General features: G+C 49.7%; 1 protein-coding gene across 1 annotated transcript; it reads left to right on the top strand.

The window, feature by feature from the left end:
• The first annotated feature begins 301 nt into the window (after positions 1–301).
• On the top strand, positions 302–16,810 carry TRIM63 (tripartite motif containing 63). Its single transcript, XM_524625.9, has 9 exons — positions 302–760; positions 1,659–1,831; positions 6,767–6,935; positions 7,740–7,835; positions 9,481–9,714; positions 10,452–10,474; positions 10,775–10,899; positions 14,146–14,217; positions 16,228–16,810. Exons 1-9 carry the CDS (start codon positions 602–604, stop codon positions 16,236–16,238), a joined length of 1,062 nt encoding a protein of 353 aa, XP_524625.1. The 5' UTR covers positions 302–601; the 3' UTR covers positions 16,239–16,810.
• The last annotated feature ends 503 nt before the right edge of the window (positions 16,811–17,313 follow it).

The following is a 17,313-nucleotide window of genomic DNA, read 5'->3' on the forward strand; positions in this document are numbered from 1 at the left end:
AGGGAAACAGATCACTCATCCATCTGTCACGTTGTGATGTATACTAGTTGCCTGATGTATACTAGTACTCAGAAAAATGTCTGATGAATGAATAAAATTCATTCATCGAACATTTTCATCATAGCATTGGCTATTAACCCCTTGAATCCCCGTGGCTCACTTGCTGGGTGCCATCCCTGACCCACTAGCCTGGTGCCGGGGGGAGACCAATTTCTGGAGGAAACTCTGGGTACCCAGTCTTGCCCTAAGCCTGCCTCTGAACAGGCTGTTCTTGTTTATGACCCCCGTCCCAGCAGAACAGTGATTGCTCATCCCTGCATGTGATTTGAGAGGGCCAGTCTTTCAGGCCTGGAGGAAACTCAAGCCCCACCAGCCGCTTGGCATCGGAATGCTCAGCTGGTCCCCTCCTGGGGCTCATGTGACCAAGATCTAGCTATAAATATCAGAGGGGCCTCAGACCAAGACAGAATTCGGGCACCAGGAGAAGGAAGCCAACGGGATCCGACCTGGTGTTTCGTGACAAAGGCAAGACCCCCAGGTCTACTTAGAGCAAAGTTAGTAGAGGAGGCAGCTAGGCGTGGCTCTCATTCCTGCCCACAGAATGGATTATAAGTCGAGCCTGATCCAGGATGGGAATCCCATGGAGAACTTGGAGAAGCAGCTGATCTGCCCTATCTGCCTGGAGATGTTTACCAAGCCAGTGGTCATCTTGCCGTGCCAGCACAACCTGTGCCGGAAGTGTGCCAATGACATCTTCCAGGTAAGTGCCGGGTGCAGCTTCATCCGGGGGCCCCAGGTGGCTACTTGGCTTCCCTGTGATGAAACCCTTCTTCTCCCTTAGACTTCCAACCTGGACAGGCTCTTTCCCCTTGGAAGTGAACCCCTGCAGAGGCCTCTGGACAGGGCTGAGAGGGGGCTGGGAGGCGGCTCTGGCTGCTGCGGTTCTTCTCCATAACACATGTTTCCCCTCCCTGCCCTGCCCACAGTTCCCCCACCCCTGCCCTGAGCACTGCTGTTGACTCTCCAATCAAGAGTCAAATGCCTCAAGTGATAAGCAGGGGAGGCAGGGACAGGAGAGAGAAACCAGACCCCTAGGGCTGGAGCCAGGTCCTGGTGGCAAGAGGCCCAGAGCTTTGGGAGGAGGGTATCAGGGAGGCAGTGGGCAGTAGAGGCATCTTCCCTTTTGAGGCTGTTCCGTACAATATGGGGGCAGAAGGGGCTCCAACTCCCCGAGAAAGGAAGGGGGTAGGTGTCCTGGCTGGGAGGCAGGATGCGAGGTTCCCCATGGACACTTTACAAAATGTTCTTTCATGGTATTATCTTTAAAGTAGCAGCCTTAGGAGCTTGCTCTCATTGTAATACCTATTTCATAAGTGGGCAAACTGAGGCCTACACAGATAAGGTTGCTTGCCCAAAATCACTCAGAGAATAAACATGACTTGAACCCAGGTCTCCTGCCTCCCCATCCTGACGATTGCTTAGCTGCTTCTCAGGTGCTCTCTGTGTGAGGACTGGTTCTCATCACAGTCTGCGGAGCTCCAGGTTGTTAGGTTTGACCGGGGTGGTTGGGATAGGCAGAGGAAAGGATAAGAGGAGATTAGAAAGGAGAAGGGCTGAGGAGGGAGCCCAGGCCTCACCTTGACCTTTGCCACCTGCAGGCTGCAAATCCCTACTGGACCAGCCGGGGCAGCTCAGTGTCCATGTCTGGAGGCCGTTTCCGCTGCCCCACCTGCCGCCACGAGGTGATCATGGATCGTCACGGAGTGTACGGCCTGCAGAGGAACCTGCTGGTGGAGAACATCATCGACATCTACAAACAGGAGTGCTCCAGGTCGGTTCTCGTGCCTGCTGGGGGTCCGCCCTCCTTCCCAGCCATGCTGTGCCTAGATCCCCCAAGCTCCTTCCCCCTCCTTCATCTGCTCAGGATCCAGGCCTCTAGCTGGACTAGCTACACAAGCCATTCAGAGACAGGCCTGGAGACCCATACACCCCAACCCAGCTCTCAGGATTGCTCAGCGGATGGGAAGGGGCCCAGACATTAGGCTGCCCTTCCAGGCAATACCAAGACAGAGACTGGGGGAAAGATGAGATGTGAGAGGGAGAGAAAGGCCCTGGGGCCAGCCAAGTGGCTCTGGTCAGCAGAGAAAGTGGCCGGTGAGAAACAGCCAGGTTGTCTATAAGGATAGCAACAGCTACTCTCTCGTGTGCCACGAGGAACAGCGTCAGGCACTGGGAATGCTTCATCTAAGTACCTCCCAATAACTCTGTGAATCAGGCATGACTTTATTATCCTCATTTCACAGATGAGGAAACCGAGGCTCAAGAAGTGAAGTCAATTAGCTAAGGTTTCCCAGCTGGGAAGTGAAAGAGCTGGGAGTTGACCCAGTCAATCTAGCTCTGAGTCTTCCTGCTAATAAAATAGCAGCTCATTCATAGGCAGAATGTGTGAGTGGTGGAGGTTGTGAAGGGTTGGCCTCAAACTGGGGAGAGAGGGCCAGGCATGGTGCTCATGCCCATAATCCCAACACCCTGGGAGGCCAAGGTGGGATGATTGTTTGAGGCCAGGAGTTCAAGACAAGTCAGGGCAACATAGTGAGACCCTGTTTCTACAAAGTTTAAAAACTAGCTGGGCGTGGTGGGGCATGCCTGTAGTCCCAGCTCTTCAGGAGAATTGTTGAGCCAGGGAGGTCAAGGCTGCAGAGCCATGATTGTGCTACTGCACTCCAGCCTGGGTGACAGTGAGACCATCCCTCAAACAGACAAAAACACTGAGAGGCCGGGTGCGGTGGCTCACACCTGTAATCCCAGCACTTTGGGAGGCCAAGGTGTGTGGATCATTCGAGGTCAGGAGTTAGAGACCAGACTGGCCAACATGGCGAAACCCCGTCTCTACTAAAAATACAAAAATTAGCCGGGCGTGGTGGCGCGTGCCTGTCATCCCAGCTACTTAGGAGGCTGAGGCAAGAGAATTGCTTGAACAAGGGAGGCGGAGGTTGTAGTGAGCAGAGATCGTGCCACTGCACTCCAGCCTGGGTGACAGAGTGAGACTCCATCTAAACACACACACACACACACACACACACACACACACACACACAACACAACACAACACAACACAAAAATTTGGGAGAGACACAGCTCCAGGAAAGATCTTTACAAATCAGGACATCCTGGTAAGACTCCAGGAGTGCTGACCTCACAGCCTTTAAGGTCCAAAGCCTTCACCAAGGCATCTGCCTGCAGGCAGTGCCCAGCCCAAGGGAAGGTGACAGACCAGATCTCAGGTGAAAAAACCCTGGCCCGGGGAACTGTGCTTGCTAGTCAGCCTCTGTGACTAATGTACTGTACCATGTTGGGTAAGCCTTTAGAGCTTCATTTCCTCTGTCTGCAAACAGAAACAGTAAGATCTGTTATTGTGGCTGTCAAATAAGATATTAATGGAAAATGGTTAATGTATCAACCATTTATTGGGTACCTATTGTGTGCAGGCGCTGTTCTAAGTACTTTCAGGCATTTTTCCTATCTGCTTCTCATAGTAACCCGGGAAGGCATTCCTGTCTCCATTTTACCATAAGGAAATGGAAGCTCAGAGAGGATCAGAGATTTGTCCAAGGCCACACAGCTAGCAAGTGGTAGTAGAGCTAAGAGAGAGAGGGTGTGAGAATATTTATTATTATTATTATTTTTTTTTTGAGGCAGAGTCTTGGTCTGTTGCCCAGGCTAGAGGGCAGTGGTACGATCTTGGCTCACTGCAACCTCCACCTCCTCGGTTCAAGTGATTCCCCTGCCTCAGCTTCCCGAGTAGCAGGGACTACAGATGCGTGCCAACGTGCCCAGCTAATTATTATATTTTTAGTAGAGACAGGGTTTCACCATGTTGGCCAGGCTGGTCTCAAACTCCTGACCTCAGGTGATCTGCCTGCCTCAGCCTCCCAAAGTGCTGGGATTACAGACGTGCACCACCACACCCAGCTAATTTTTGTATTTTTTGTAGAGACAGGGTTTCACCACGTTGGCCGGGCTGGTCTTGAACTTCTGACCTCAGGTAATGCACCCGCCTTGGCCTCCCAAAGTTCTGGCATTACAGGCGTGGGCCACCGTGCCTGGCCGGCCGGTGAATATTCTTAATTGCTGAGCTAGATTGCCTCTCATGTTGCTAGAGCACAACACTACAAAATGCAAACATATTGTTGATCATAAGGAATAATAAAATCAATTCCACACCAGTGTTAGCCTACCCAGTGCCGACCTATGAAGAGCATGTTGTATGTGAACCTTTGAGGCCTTTCCGCATAGTTGAATGACAATGACAGCTGCCCTGTATTGAGGGTCTGCTCTGTGCTGGGCACTCCACATTCATTATAGACAATTTCTACCATGATTGCAGTAGTTCTGGGAGGAATCCCACAGGCAAGAGAGGTGAAATCACTTGTCCAAAATCACAAAAATGAATGTAAAAGAACAATCTGGATATGAACCCCGATGCCAAAGTCTGAGCTTGGGAGGGTGGGCATTTGGGAGGGCTGCGGGCACATGAACCAGACCCTCAGGCTCTTGCCTCACCTCTGCACTCCCTGCCATCCCTTTATCAGGGGATGGAGGCAGGTGGCAATGGCAGACCCCTGCCAGCATAGGGACCCTGGGGTAAAATATGCAAAAAGACAAGCCTGGAAAGGGGCTTATTTAAGAACTTGAGAGGACAATAGAGCCCAGGGTGTGATCAGTCATGTAAGGCTGTTTGGAGGTGAGGCATTGACACTGATGGGAACAGTCACCATTTGACATTTGCAAGATGCCTGTTCTGTTTGGGGCTGGGAATCGAAGGTAGTGTTGGCTTTCAATGAGTGTATAGTCTAGCCGGAGACAGAAGACTCAAAAAATCGAATCTACACCAGGCATGGTGGTATGCACCAGTTGCAGCTACTGGGGAGACTGAGGTAGGAGGATTGCTCAGCCCAGGAGTTCGAGGCTGCAGTGTGTCTGTGAATCGCTGCTGCACTCCAGCCTGGACAATATGGTGAGACCCTGTCTCAAAACAAACAAACAAACAAAGGCTGGGTGCAGTGGATCACGCCTGTAATCCCAGCACTTTGGGAGGCTGAGGTGGGTGGATCACATGAGGCCAGGAGTTTGAGACCAGCCTGCCCAACATGGTGAAACCCCATCTCTACTAAAAAATACAAAAATTAGCTGGGCATGGTGGTGCACGTCTGTAATCTCAGCTACTCAGGAGGCTGAGGCATCAGAAACTCAGGAGGCGGAGTTTCCAGTGAGCTAAGATCTCACCACTGCACTCCAGCCTGGGCAAAAAATCAAAACAAAACAACACAACAACAAAAAAATCCCCCCCAAGCCCCAATGAATCTAGGTTAGGAAATGACTGATGTCCCAAGAGAAGCACAAATAACAGGTCGGAGGTCTCAAGGAAGAAAGGTAGTTCTAAGCATATGTGTTAGGGGAGAAAGTAGAGGAAGAGACTTGGGCCTTTGAAAGAATCTCTGGACTAGAAGTCAGGCTTGTGCTGGGCTGTTGGACAGCCTTGGGCTACCCGCTCACCAGTCACCATGACATGGGGCATACACACTGCTCCTTCTCTGAGCCTCAGGGGCAACCTCATGGCTCAGAGAGGGTCAGAGGTTTATCCAAGGCCATACAGCTAGAAAGTGGTGAAGCTAAGAGAAAGAGAGAGGGTATGACTGACTCTGTGGTGAATATTCTTTTTTAAAAAAATTGTTTTCTTATGGAGAATGTTAATAAATTCAAGATGGTGAATATTATTGATTCCTATGCTAGTTATTGATTCATTCTTTCTTTTTTTTTTTTTTTTTTTGAGACGGAGTTTTGCTCTTGTTGCCCAGGCTGGAGTGCAATGGTGCCATCTCGGCTCACCGCAACCTCTGCCTCCTGGGTTCAAGTGATTCTCCTGCCTCAGCCTCCCGAGTAGCTGGGATTACAGGTGCATGCCACCATGCCTGGTTAATTTTTTTGCGTTTTTAGTAGAGACGGGGTTTCATCATATTGGTCAAGCTGGTCTTGAACTCCTGACCTCAGGTGACCCTCCCACCTCAGCCTCCCAAAGTGCTGGGATTACAGGCGTGAGCCACTGCGCCCAGCCTTATTGATTTATTCTTTCTACCTTTGTTTAATTACCACCTCCTCTATGCCAGGCACTGTACAGTGCAGGCACAGGGGTGAAGAAAACAGGCAAGTTTCCCTACCTTGATGGAGGTTACAGTCTGGTAGATTAAATATAGAATTAAATGAGGCCATCAGTATAAATTTCTTAGCTCAGAGCCCAGCCTGCAGTAACCAAAGCTAAGGTGACTATAATTAGAGCAACTGAACTCTAGCCTCCTCTGCCCTTACTTGCTGTATGACCTTGGATGAGTCAATTCACTTTTCTGGAGCCCAGTTTCCTCTTCTCTAAAACATCTCCAGGTCTGACTCTGTAATTCTATGGCCCTTTCTGTGTCCTTGGCACTGGCAGAGCCTCAGGCTAACTCCCTCTTAGGATGTGGGGACAGATTTGGTGTCATTGGCTTCCCAAGTCCTTGGTCCCCAGAAGATGAAAGATTTTAGGGCAGCCAAACCCTGAGGGCCCAGGGCATAAATCTGGAGATTCACAGACACACTGCAGCCTCGAATTCCTGGGCTGAGCAATCCTCCTGCCTCAGCCTCCCCAGTAACTGCGACTGGTGCATTGGAGCTGGGGAGGGGGATGCAGGGACACAGGACCCCCATGACTTGTGACTGTTCTCCACTGCAGTCGGCCGCTGCAGAAGGGCAGTCACCCCATGTGCAAGGAGCACGAAGATGAGAAAATCAACATCTACTGTCTCACGTGTGAGGTGCCCACCTGCTCCATGTGCAAGGTGTTTGGGATCCACAAGGCCTGCGAGGTGGCCCCATTGCAGAGTGTCTTCCAGGGACAAAAGGTACTGTCTCCAGCCACTTTTACCCCCAGCCTGGGCCTGCTGGGCACGGCCTGATGATTCAGGAGGCAGATTTGATCCCTGTAGATCTGCTGATCTGGCCTTTCAGGAATAGTCTCTCTGGAGGGACTTCCCAGGCCACAGGGACAGCAGCCCTGGCCTTCCTGGGGGAGGCAGCTGAGCTCATGGTTATACTTAGAGCCACTCGAGAGCACCTGGGTGTGGCCACAGGGGAGCGGTCAGACGCCCCAGCCAGGCCACTGGGGTCCTCTCAGGCCACGGCTTCTCCATCCCCCAGACACCTCTTCCTGTGCCTCTCACCTCTTCTCCAAGACTTCACATTCCCCCACAGCAGGAGGCAGCTTAGAGCCTTCTCCCTGGGTCCCTGGGCCTGTGGGGGCCCACCACCCTGTCCGTGCAGTAAGCCGTAGCCACCCCCTTTCCGTACTCTCTCTTCCCTACTCCCCACTCTTCTCTAGGTTTCTCTCTTCTAGACGTCTCCAGCTCTATTTCTTTTTTTGTCCCTTCTTTCTTAGAAACAAGCCCCTCCTCTGTCAGTTCCTTGCTGTGTGTTTTGGGCAGCTCACTTGCCTGCTGTTGGCCTCACCTGTAAAATAAGTGATGCAGTGTCTTTCTAATATCCTCTACTCTGGAGTTGAGCTATACCCGAAAGAGGGGCCAGATCCCTACTGGAGGCTCTTTCTAGCAGAGAGGGGAGGGAGGGAGCCATGTTGCTGCCATGCCCCAGTGGGTAGGCCCTGAGGCTATTTGTGTCTCTCCTCTCCTGACCCCCACACCCCCATCTAGACTGAACTGAATAACTGTATCTCCATGCTGGTGGCGGGGAATGACCGTGTGCAGACCATCATCACTCAGCTGGAGGATTCCCGTCGAGTGACCAAGGTGAGGGAACAGAATAGTCCTGCCTGGGGATTTGGAGCTTTCCAGGGCAGCCTGGTCTCTGGGGAAGGCTCACCCATAGGTTGTGGCTAAAAGTTGGGGCCTGGAGCCTGGGGTGGTCAAGCAGGGATGGCAGGGGAGGGACTAATCCATTCATCCAGTCTCTCAACAAATGCTTCTTAAGCACAGCTGTGTGTCCGGCCCCACCCAAGATGTGGGGGATGGAGGAGTGAACCAGACAGACATGGTCCCTGAGCTCAGGGAGTGTCCCATCAATAATTCTCAGTATTTATTCAGCACAAATTGTTTTCAGAGCACAGTTCTTCAGCGTGCTGTAGACCAACACTTCCCAAACTTTGAAGTGCGTGAAAATTATGCTGGGATCATGTTGAAATTCAGGTTTTGATTCAGTTGGTTTGGAATGAGGCATAAGAGCTGCATTTCTAGCCAGTTCCCAGGATTTGCCCAAGCTGCTGGGTCCACAGACCACATGTTGAGTAGTGAGACTGTTGAGGGCAGAAGGGAACTTTTCTATCCCTGAAAAAAGCTTCCACGATTTTCCTTGTTCACTTGGGGTAGGGATCTGGAGATGAGATGAGGGGAAGGGGTCATCATAATTGCTAGTGGATGAAGAGTTGGGCGAAGGGTAGGAAGGAGGGGAACATTGTGATCACCCATGAGAGGCTCCCGGTCTGATGAGATGCTATTGTCACACCCATTTTATAGAAAAGAACATAGAGAGAAGGGAGCTTCAGTTGAGGAGGGTGCTAGGAAAGGAGCCGTTTTTCCACCTCCCCTAGGACCAAATGATGCAGAGCTTCCCGAATCCAGTCTTGGTCCTGAAAGGGAGGGAAGAGTGTGACCTGGGACATATGGGAGGCCCAGGAAACGTTAATTTGTTGAAGGTCACACAGCTAAAAGGGAAACACAGCTAAAAGGCAACAGAGAGCTGGGCGCAGTGGCTCATGCCTGTAATCCCAGCACTTTGGGAGGTCAAGCTGGGTGGATCATGAGGTCAGGAGATCGAGACCATCCTGGCCAACATGGTGAAACCCAATCTCTACTAAAAATACAAAAAAATAGCCAGGCGTTGTAGCGTGTCTATAATCCCAGCTACTCGGGAGGCTGAGGCAGGAGAATCGCTTGAACCTGGGAGGTGGAGGTTGCAGTGAGCCAAGATCGCACCACTGCACTCCAGCGTGGGCAACAGAGAGAGACTCCATCTCAAAAAAAAAAAAAAAAAAAAAAAGGCAACAGAGAAAGACAGGGCAGATCCCACATTGGGTGACTGTTGCATTGGTCTAAGAGGTGATGCTCCAATGACCAGCTGAGGTTGGGGGACAGGGGGAGGGTGCAGGAACAAGGAAGAACATGTTGTGTCATGTGACCCTAGAGCCTCTATTTTGGAAGAAGGGGCTAGCTGTCTTTCAAGGCATCATCCTCCAAATATCACTGGTGTACTAAATAGCTGTGAGGCCAGATGAGTGTTTTCTTCTTGTTAAGTCTTTGTTTCATCTTCTGTAGTGTGGGGATGTATGTAGTGAGATCTCTTCTAGCTTTAGATTCCTTGCTACTGTCCTAGGAAGGCAGTGTAGTGGGCAGGGAATAAGGACCCTACAGAACGTGACCGCAAGACTTCCGTCCTCAGGAGAACAGTCACCAGGTAAAGGAAGAGCTGAGCCAGAAGTTTGACACATTGTATGCCATCCTGGATGAGAAGAAAAGTGAGTTGCTGCAGCGGATCACGCAGGAGCAGGAGGAAAAGCTTAGCTTCATTGAGGCCCTCATCCAGCAGTACCAGGAGCAGCTGGACAAGTCCACAAAGCTGGTGGAGACTGCCATCCAGTCCCTGGACGAGCCTGGGGGAGCCACCTTCCTCTTGGTGAGCAGGACTAGAAGGGTCTGGGTGGGGTCAGTTCAACTCTACAGCTCTAAGTTTCAAGTTATGCTTCCCCACTGACCACCCATGGGCCCTTGGAAAAGCCATTTAAACCTCTGTGAGCCTGTTTCCTCATCTGTCAAATGGGCATGTAACACCCCCCACCTTCCTCTTACTGATTTTATGATGATCAAATAAGAGGATGTTTATGAAATGACTTTGTAAGCTGCAAAATACAGTGTCCCATCTACAGACTATTAATTGAGCCCCTACTGTAGGCCAGGCACTGAGGTGGAAGACAAGGAGATAAACCAGACACAGCCCTGCCCTCAAAGAGCTTGTTGGGGAGGACAGAAAAGGCTCAGTTATAAGACTTCATAGTTCAGTTCAATAAAAATGTTCTAGGCTTCTACTGTGGGCCAGGCTTTGTGCTAGACATTAGGTATGAAAAGGTGGTTAGGATTGGGGAGTTCAGGGTTTAGGAGTTTTGGGATTGATACCCCTAGAATCCAAGCTTCCTGTCAAGACAATGGGTCCTAGGGTGATGACCAAGACCTGTACAGACCACAGAAAGAGGGAAAAGTTCCAGATTCTGCTCAGTTTGGGGTGGGGAGCAGGTCACAACTGGGCTAGGGAATGGCACCAAATATCTACCTACAACACCTAGTTCACTAGTTTTGCTGATTTCCTGCGGTTACCTCTTCTGCAGTCCTAATCCTTTGTTCTCTCTCCCCCTGCAGACTGCCAAGCAACTCATCAAAAGGTCAGTGTCTTCCTAGAGGCTATGATCCAAGCCCCTAGTTCCCACCAGGACCTCTGTCCAGGAAGCCTCATCCTGGGCATTAGGCCTGCTGGGAGGGTCTCACTCCAGGCTGGCTTCCCTGACCCTTTGCATCCCTGACTTTTTGGACCACTCCTTGTGCTTGAGGTTGGAGAGGAAATACTCCATCCCTCCAGGGGAGCCTCTGGGTAGAAGGCCTGGGCGTGGCAAGGCATGTGCCCTCTCCTCCCTGCACTGAGCCCCAGAGACCTCATCCTGCCTCTCTTTCTGTCTCCCCTGCAGCATTGTGGAAGCTTCCAAGGGCTGCCAGCTGGGGAAGACAGAGCAGGGCTTTGAGAACATGGACTTCTTTACTTTGGATTTAGAGCACATAGCAGACGCCCTGAGAGCCATTGACTTTGGGACAGGTAAAGGAGGTGGTGATGCCACTTGTCTATTTGCCTGCCTGACCCCTGGAAACCAGCATCCCTCCCACTGAGCCCCATGGGGAGGCAGATACACTAATAAAGATCCCCAAATATCAATCAAACTCATATAGCCAACTTCTGGCCGGCTGTGGTGGCTCATGCCTGTAATCCCAGCACTTTGGGAGGCCAAGGTGGGTGGATCACTTGAGGTCAGGAGTTTGAGACCAGCCTGACCAACGTGGTGAAACCTCATCTCTACTAAAAATACAAAAATTAGCCAGACGTGATGGCATGTGCCTGTAATTCCAGCTACTTGGGAAGCTGAGGCAGGAGAATCACTTGAATCCAGGAGGTAGAGGTTGCAGTGAGCCGAGATTGTGCCACTGCACTCCAGCCTGGGCAAAAGAGCCAGCCAAACTCCATCTCAAAAAAAAAAAAAAAAAAAAAAAAATTCATATAGTCGACTTCTAGATGAGCCCAGAGCCTAGCACAGTGCCTGGTGCAGAATTCCTGCTTCATAAATTACATATGGATCCATGGCAGGGAGGCCTCTTGGGGCAGTAGAAATAATATGGCCTCTGGAATCAGACAGTCCTGAGTTTAAATCCTGGTTCTGTCATTTGTTTATCTGTGTGACCTTTGGCAAGCCCCCTTCTGCCTGAGTTTTATTTTCTAATTTAAAAAGTCAGGTTAGAAGTGAGCCCTCTAATAATGACCAACTCATGGTGCTGTTGCAAAAAATCAGATATCAATGCAGAAAGGTCCTGTAGAGCCCTAAAGATGTACTAGTTATTGCCTAAAGGTAGTCTTAGCTTCAGTTTCTTAATGCTATCACCTGTGATACCCAGGCACCTTAATTGATCAACATCATGTCCTCATTTCTGTTTATAATTACTCTTCCATAGAGTGCCTATAATAATTGTAACAATGCAACCGTAACAATAATAAGGGTGAAAATAACAAAGGAAATGAAGAAACTGAATGGAAGCAAATATGTTACTTTGCTAAAGGTCACACAGCTAAAAGGGAAACACAGCTAAAAGGCAACAGAGAAAGAGAGGGCAGATCCCACATTGCTGACTGTTGCATTGGTCTGAGAGGTGGTGCTCCAATGACCAGCTGAGGTTGGGGGACAAGGGGATGATGAAGGAACAAGGAAGAACTGTAAATGGCTGGCGTGAGAAAGAGAAGAGCTTCTTGGAACCTCCTGTGTCGCTCTCCTACAAACCTTCAGTAGCTGGTGCTAAGTCTGTTTTCAGAGCCCCAGATATACCCCATTCATAGGTAAGGACAAAATACATCCCAAAGCAGAGATACCAATGGCCTTGGGGACATCCACTGCTGTAGTGAGCTGCTCCACTGTCAGCTTCCCTAAGCTAAGATATTCAAGAGTGGGTCGGCCAGGCACAGTGACTCACGCCTGTAATCTCAGCACTTTGGGGGTCCAAGGCAGGTGGATCACCTGAGGTCAGGAGTTCCAGACCAGCCTGACCAACATGGAGAAACCCCATCTCTACTAAAAATACAAAATTAGCTGGGCATGGTGGTGCATGCCTGTAATCCCAGCTAACTCGGGAGGCTGAAGCAGCAGAATTGCTTGAATCCGGGAGGAGGAGGTTGCAGTAAGCTGTGATCATGCCATTGCACTCCAGCCTGGGCAACAGGAGTGAAACTCCATCTCAAAAAAAAAAAAAAAGAAAGAAATAGATATTCAAGAGTGGGTCATATGGTGTGAACATAACATTGTGAAGTCCTGCACTGGCCTTCATAATCTCCCTGAGCCTCAGTTTCTCCACAAGTAAAATGAAGAGAGTACCAACAGTCACCAGTTACTGAATATTCTGTATGTCCTAGGCGCTAAGCCCTTAACATAAGTTTTATCATTTAACACAACTTCATGGGATAGGTTCTGTTACCATCTCTATTTTGTAGTTGAGGGAACTTAAAGCTCAGAGAGGGTAAGCCACTTGTTCAAGGCCACACAGCTAGCAAGTAGCCCGTGCAAATTCTACTGAGGGCCATTTGGCTTGCAAAACTCTTGTGAGGATTTTATAAGACGATGCAGATTCAACACTGAGCACACTACTTGGCACATAGTAAGTACTCAGCAACTGCTATTAAATGTAGTTATTGTGACAATGATTAAACAACAGAACTCCCTGGGTTATACTCTGATATCAGTTACTTGGCTGGAATTTTGGTTGTCATTTTGGAGATACTATTTTTTTTTTTTTTTTTTTTTGAGACGGAGTTTTGCTCTTGTCGCCCAGGCTGGAGTGCAATGGTGTGATCTCAGCTCACTGCAACCTTTGCCTCCTGGGTTCAAGAGATTCTCCTGCCTCAGCCTCCCAAGTAGCTGGGATTACAGGTGCATGCCACCACACCCAGCTAATTTTTTGTATTTTTAGTAGAGACAGGGTTTTACCATGTTGGCCAGGCAGGTCTTGAACTCCTGACCTCAGGTGATCTGACCGCCTCAGCCTCCCAAAGTGCTGGGATTACAGGTGTGAGCGACCAAGCCTGGCCTGAAGATACTCTTGACAAATGTTCTGATTCTGTGGTGACCCCTTCAGGGCCCCAAAAGGTTAAGGAGGTAGCTTGGGAGAGGAGCGGGGAAGGGAGATGTTCCCTGTTAAAGCTTGACGGTGACATCTCAGGATAAAAAAGTGGGGACATGAGTTGCAGCTCAGTCACTGTCCCTCTGGTGCTCAGCTTCAGGGAGCAGAGGTGGCTCCAGAAGTGCTTCCCCATCATGTCCACCCCTCCCCTCCACAGGCTAAGGAATGAGGAAAATGGGACAGTGGCTGCTGAACAAGCAGATCTCATAGGCTAAGTAGCTTCCTTCAAGACAAGGACTCTGATCCCTGAGGATCGAGGAGGTTTTTCCTCCTTAGGCGATGTTTATCTGCCTACCCGAGAGATGTGCAGAAGCACAGAGTGCGCTTCCTCAGAGTCCCCTCTCTGGTCACAGGCAGAGCAGGTGATAGAAGCTGCTGTTGCTGGAGCAAGGAAGTGACTTGAGCCCAGCTCCCTGGGACGGAGTGCGGGGGATTGCAGGAGCAGGGCCTCTGTGCAGCGCGGGTCTGGCAAGCCCATCCCCTCCCAGACCACTGCCGTCGCTGTGTGGCCGTTTGACCCGACTGGGCACAGGAAGGGGTTTAGACCCTGCTCTCTCCTGCCTGGTTCCTCTTCAAGTAGCTCCTCAAGGAACCGGCCCCATCCTAACACAAATGTTTTTTGTCACAGATGAGGAAGAGGAAGAATTCATTGAAGAAGAAGATCAGGAAGAGGAAGAGTCCACAGAAGGGAAGGAAGAAGGTAAGAAATTCATCTACCTCCATTCCTTCGTTCCTTCACTCATTCCACAACAACCTGAGGTGCCTACTGTATGTGAAGCACTGTGTTAGACATTGGCAATGACACTCAGAACTGTCCCCAGCACGTGCTTTAACCCTACTGAGGGTAAAGTCCTGTTCTCTTTACCCTTAGAAAAGAAAAAAACCCCAAACTATTCATAATAAAATGCTCCCATTTCACATCTAAATGATCTTCTTAAATGGAAAGCAATATGGCACAGCAGAGGGAAAAGACAGGGGCTCATGAGCTAGGCTGGGCCCATTGAGGTGTTTTGTTTGGCCAGCACTGTGTTTAAATTAAAACAAACAAACAAAACTACTTGCTGGACAGGCATGGTGGCTCGAGCCTGTAATCCCAGCACTTTGGGAGGCCAAGGCCAGCCTGGCCAACATGGTGAAACCCTGTCTCTACTAAACATACAAAAAATTAGCTGAATTTGGTGGCAGGCGCCTGTAGTCCCAGCTACTTAGGAGGCTGAGGCAGGAGAATCGCTTGAACCTGGGAGGTGGAGGTTGCAGTGAGCCGAGATCGTGCCACTGCACTCCAGCCTGGGTGACAAGAGTGAGACTCCATCTCAAAAAATAAATAAATAAATAAATAATTACTTGCTGGCTGGGTGTTGTGGTACGTGCCTATAATCCCAGCACTTTGGGAGGCTGAGGCGGGAGGATTGCTTGAGACCTGGAGTTTGGGACCAGCCTGGTCAACAGCAAGTCCTCGTCTTTACAAAAATAATTTAAAAATTAGCCAGGCGTGGTGGTACATATCTGTAGTCCTAGCTACTCGGAAGGCTGAGGCTGGAGGATTGCTTGAGCCCAGGAGGTAGAGGCTGCAGTGAGCTATGATTGCACCACTGCACTCTTGCCTTGGCAACAGAGGACACTACACTGTCTCTTAAAAGAAAAAATTAATTGCTAACATTTTTAAAATTAGGTTTTTTTTTAAGGGTTAAGAAAAAGGAGATTTGAACTAAGAATCTGCATTTTCACCTTGTGAAAGTTTAGAAAAAGCAAACAATGCTGGACTTGAACTTCCTTGTAGTCCCAGAGTGCTGGCTCTGGGCAGTGGCTCTCCCCTTTAAAGGGGACACGCTGGCATGGTGGCTCACGCCTGTAATCCTAGCACTTTGGGAGGCCGAGGCAGGCGGATCACCTGAGGTCAGGAGTTTGACACCATCCTGGCCAACATGGTGAAACCCCGTCTCTACTAAAAATACAAAAATTAGCCAGGCGTGGTGACGGGCACCTGTAATCCCAGCTACTTGGGAGGCTGAGGCAGGAGAATCGCTAGAACCCCAGGGGGACGGAGCTTGCAGTGAGCCGAGATCACGCCACTTCACTCCAGCCTGGGCAAAAGAGTGAAACTCCGTCTCAAAAAAAAACAAAGAAAAGAAAAGAAAAATGGGACATGCCCTTGCCAGTTTGCCCAGCCCCGCCACCATCAGTCCCGCTTGCTTCACTCATTCATGTTATCTGCTGGCTCCTTGTAGGCATCTGAGTTTGCCAGCCTGGCAGAGTTTGATTAGGAGCCTGGGTTCTGAATCACAGCAGCTCACAATTTCTCTGAGTCTTGGGCTACTCATCTGTGTATGGGGGTATAACAGTACTGACGTCAAAAGATTGTAGTGGGGAGTGAATAAGATAATCGTTTAGCACGGTGTCTGATGCATAGGAAGGACATTTGCTAATTAGCACATGCTTGCAAATGTTATTTTTCAAACCACAGGTACTGAAACTAAATTCCAATCCAGTTGAAAACTATAGGTAGTCTTTTGGAGTTTTGTACTGATGTACAATCCATAATATTTGGGCAGCTAAATTCTATTTTGGTTTTAAAAGGAAGAGACTGGGAGGAATTGGAGTTTGATGTTTTATTCAAACTCCTGTTTGAATAAACAGTAGCTTGGTAAGCCTTGGATCCTCCTGAGTCCCTGTCTCACCCCTTGCCTCTGTATCTTTTTCTTCATTTCAGGACACCAGTAAGGAGCTGGATGAATGAGCGGCCCCCAGATGCAGAGAGACTGGAGAGGGTGGGGAGGGGCCCAGCGGCCTTGGTGACAGGCCCAGGGTGGGAGGGGTCGGGGCCCCTGGAGGGGCAATGGGGAGGTAATGTCTTCTCTCTGCTCAGAGAGCAGGGACTAGGGTAGGACCCTCACCGCTGCGTCCAGCAGACACTGAACCAGAATTGGAAACGTGCTTGAAACAATCACACAGGACACTTTTCTACATTGGTGCAAAATGGAATATTTTGTACATTTTTAAAATGTGATTTTTGTATATACTTGTATATGTATGCCAATTTGGTGCTTTTTGTAAAGGAACTTTTGTATAATAATGCCTGGTCGTTGGGTGACCTGCGATTGTCAGAAAGAGGGGAAGGAAGCCAGGTTGATACAGCTGCCCACTTCCTTTCCTGAGCAGGAGGATGGGGTAGCACTCACAGGGACGATGTGCTGTATTTCAGTGCCTATCCCAGACATACGGGGTGGTAACTGAGTTTGTGTTATATGTTGTTTTAATAAATGCACAATGCTCTCTTCCTGTTCTTCAAAGGAGCTGGGGTTTCATTCAGCCTTTTTTTCCTGGAGATGAGGGTTGAGTGTGAATGAACAGGACCCCTGGTAGGAGGCAATGGCAGGGCTAGGCTTAGGTCCCAGTAAAGGAGTTCTCGACACCACCATTTCCCAATGTGGACTCCATGGAAAGCCAGCCCTGAGCTGGTCCTTCAAGAACAGGTTCAACGTGTTGTTGCTCTGGTTCTCCAGAAAACAGAGCCTGAGGCAAAATTTAAATGCTTTAGTTGCAGGTTATAGGGACTTCCCCATGCTCACTGAAGGCTCACTGAAGGCTCACTGAAAATCATCAAGAAGAGGCAGATTAAGGCTGGGCAGGTGCAGTGGCTCATGCCTGTAATCCCAGCACTTTGGGAGGACAAGGAGGGCGGATCATCTGAGGTCAGGAGTTCCAGACCAGCCCGACCAACATGGTGAAGCCCCGTCTCTACTAAAAATACAAAATTAGTTGGGCATGGTGGCTCACGCCTGCAATCCTAGCTACA

This window comes from Pan troglodytes, chromosome 1 (genome assembly GCF_028858775.2).
Source record: "Pan troglodytes isolate AG18354 chromosome 1, NHGRI_mPanTro3-v2.0_pri, whole genome shotgun sequence".
In the NCBI taxonomy this organism is placed as follows: Eukaryota; Metazoa; Chordata; class Mammalia; order Primates; family Hominidae; genus Pan; species Pan troglodytes.

Coding starts and splice junctions, on each gene's coding strand:
- TRIM63 (XM_524625.9), top strand. CDS start 602: ATGGATTATAAGTCGAGCCTGATCCAGGATGGGAATCCCATGGAGAAC. Junction 6,936..7,739: donor GTGTCTTCCAGGGACAAAAG/GTACTGTCTCCA, acceptor ACCCCCATCTAG/ACTGAACTGAATAACTGTAT. Junction 10,900..14,145: donor AGCCATTGACTTTGGGACAG/GTAAAGGAGGTG, acceptor TTTTTGTCACAG/ATGAGGAAGAGGAAGAATTC.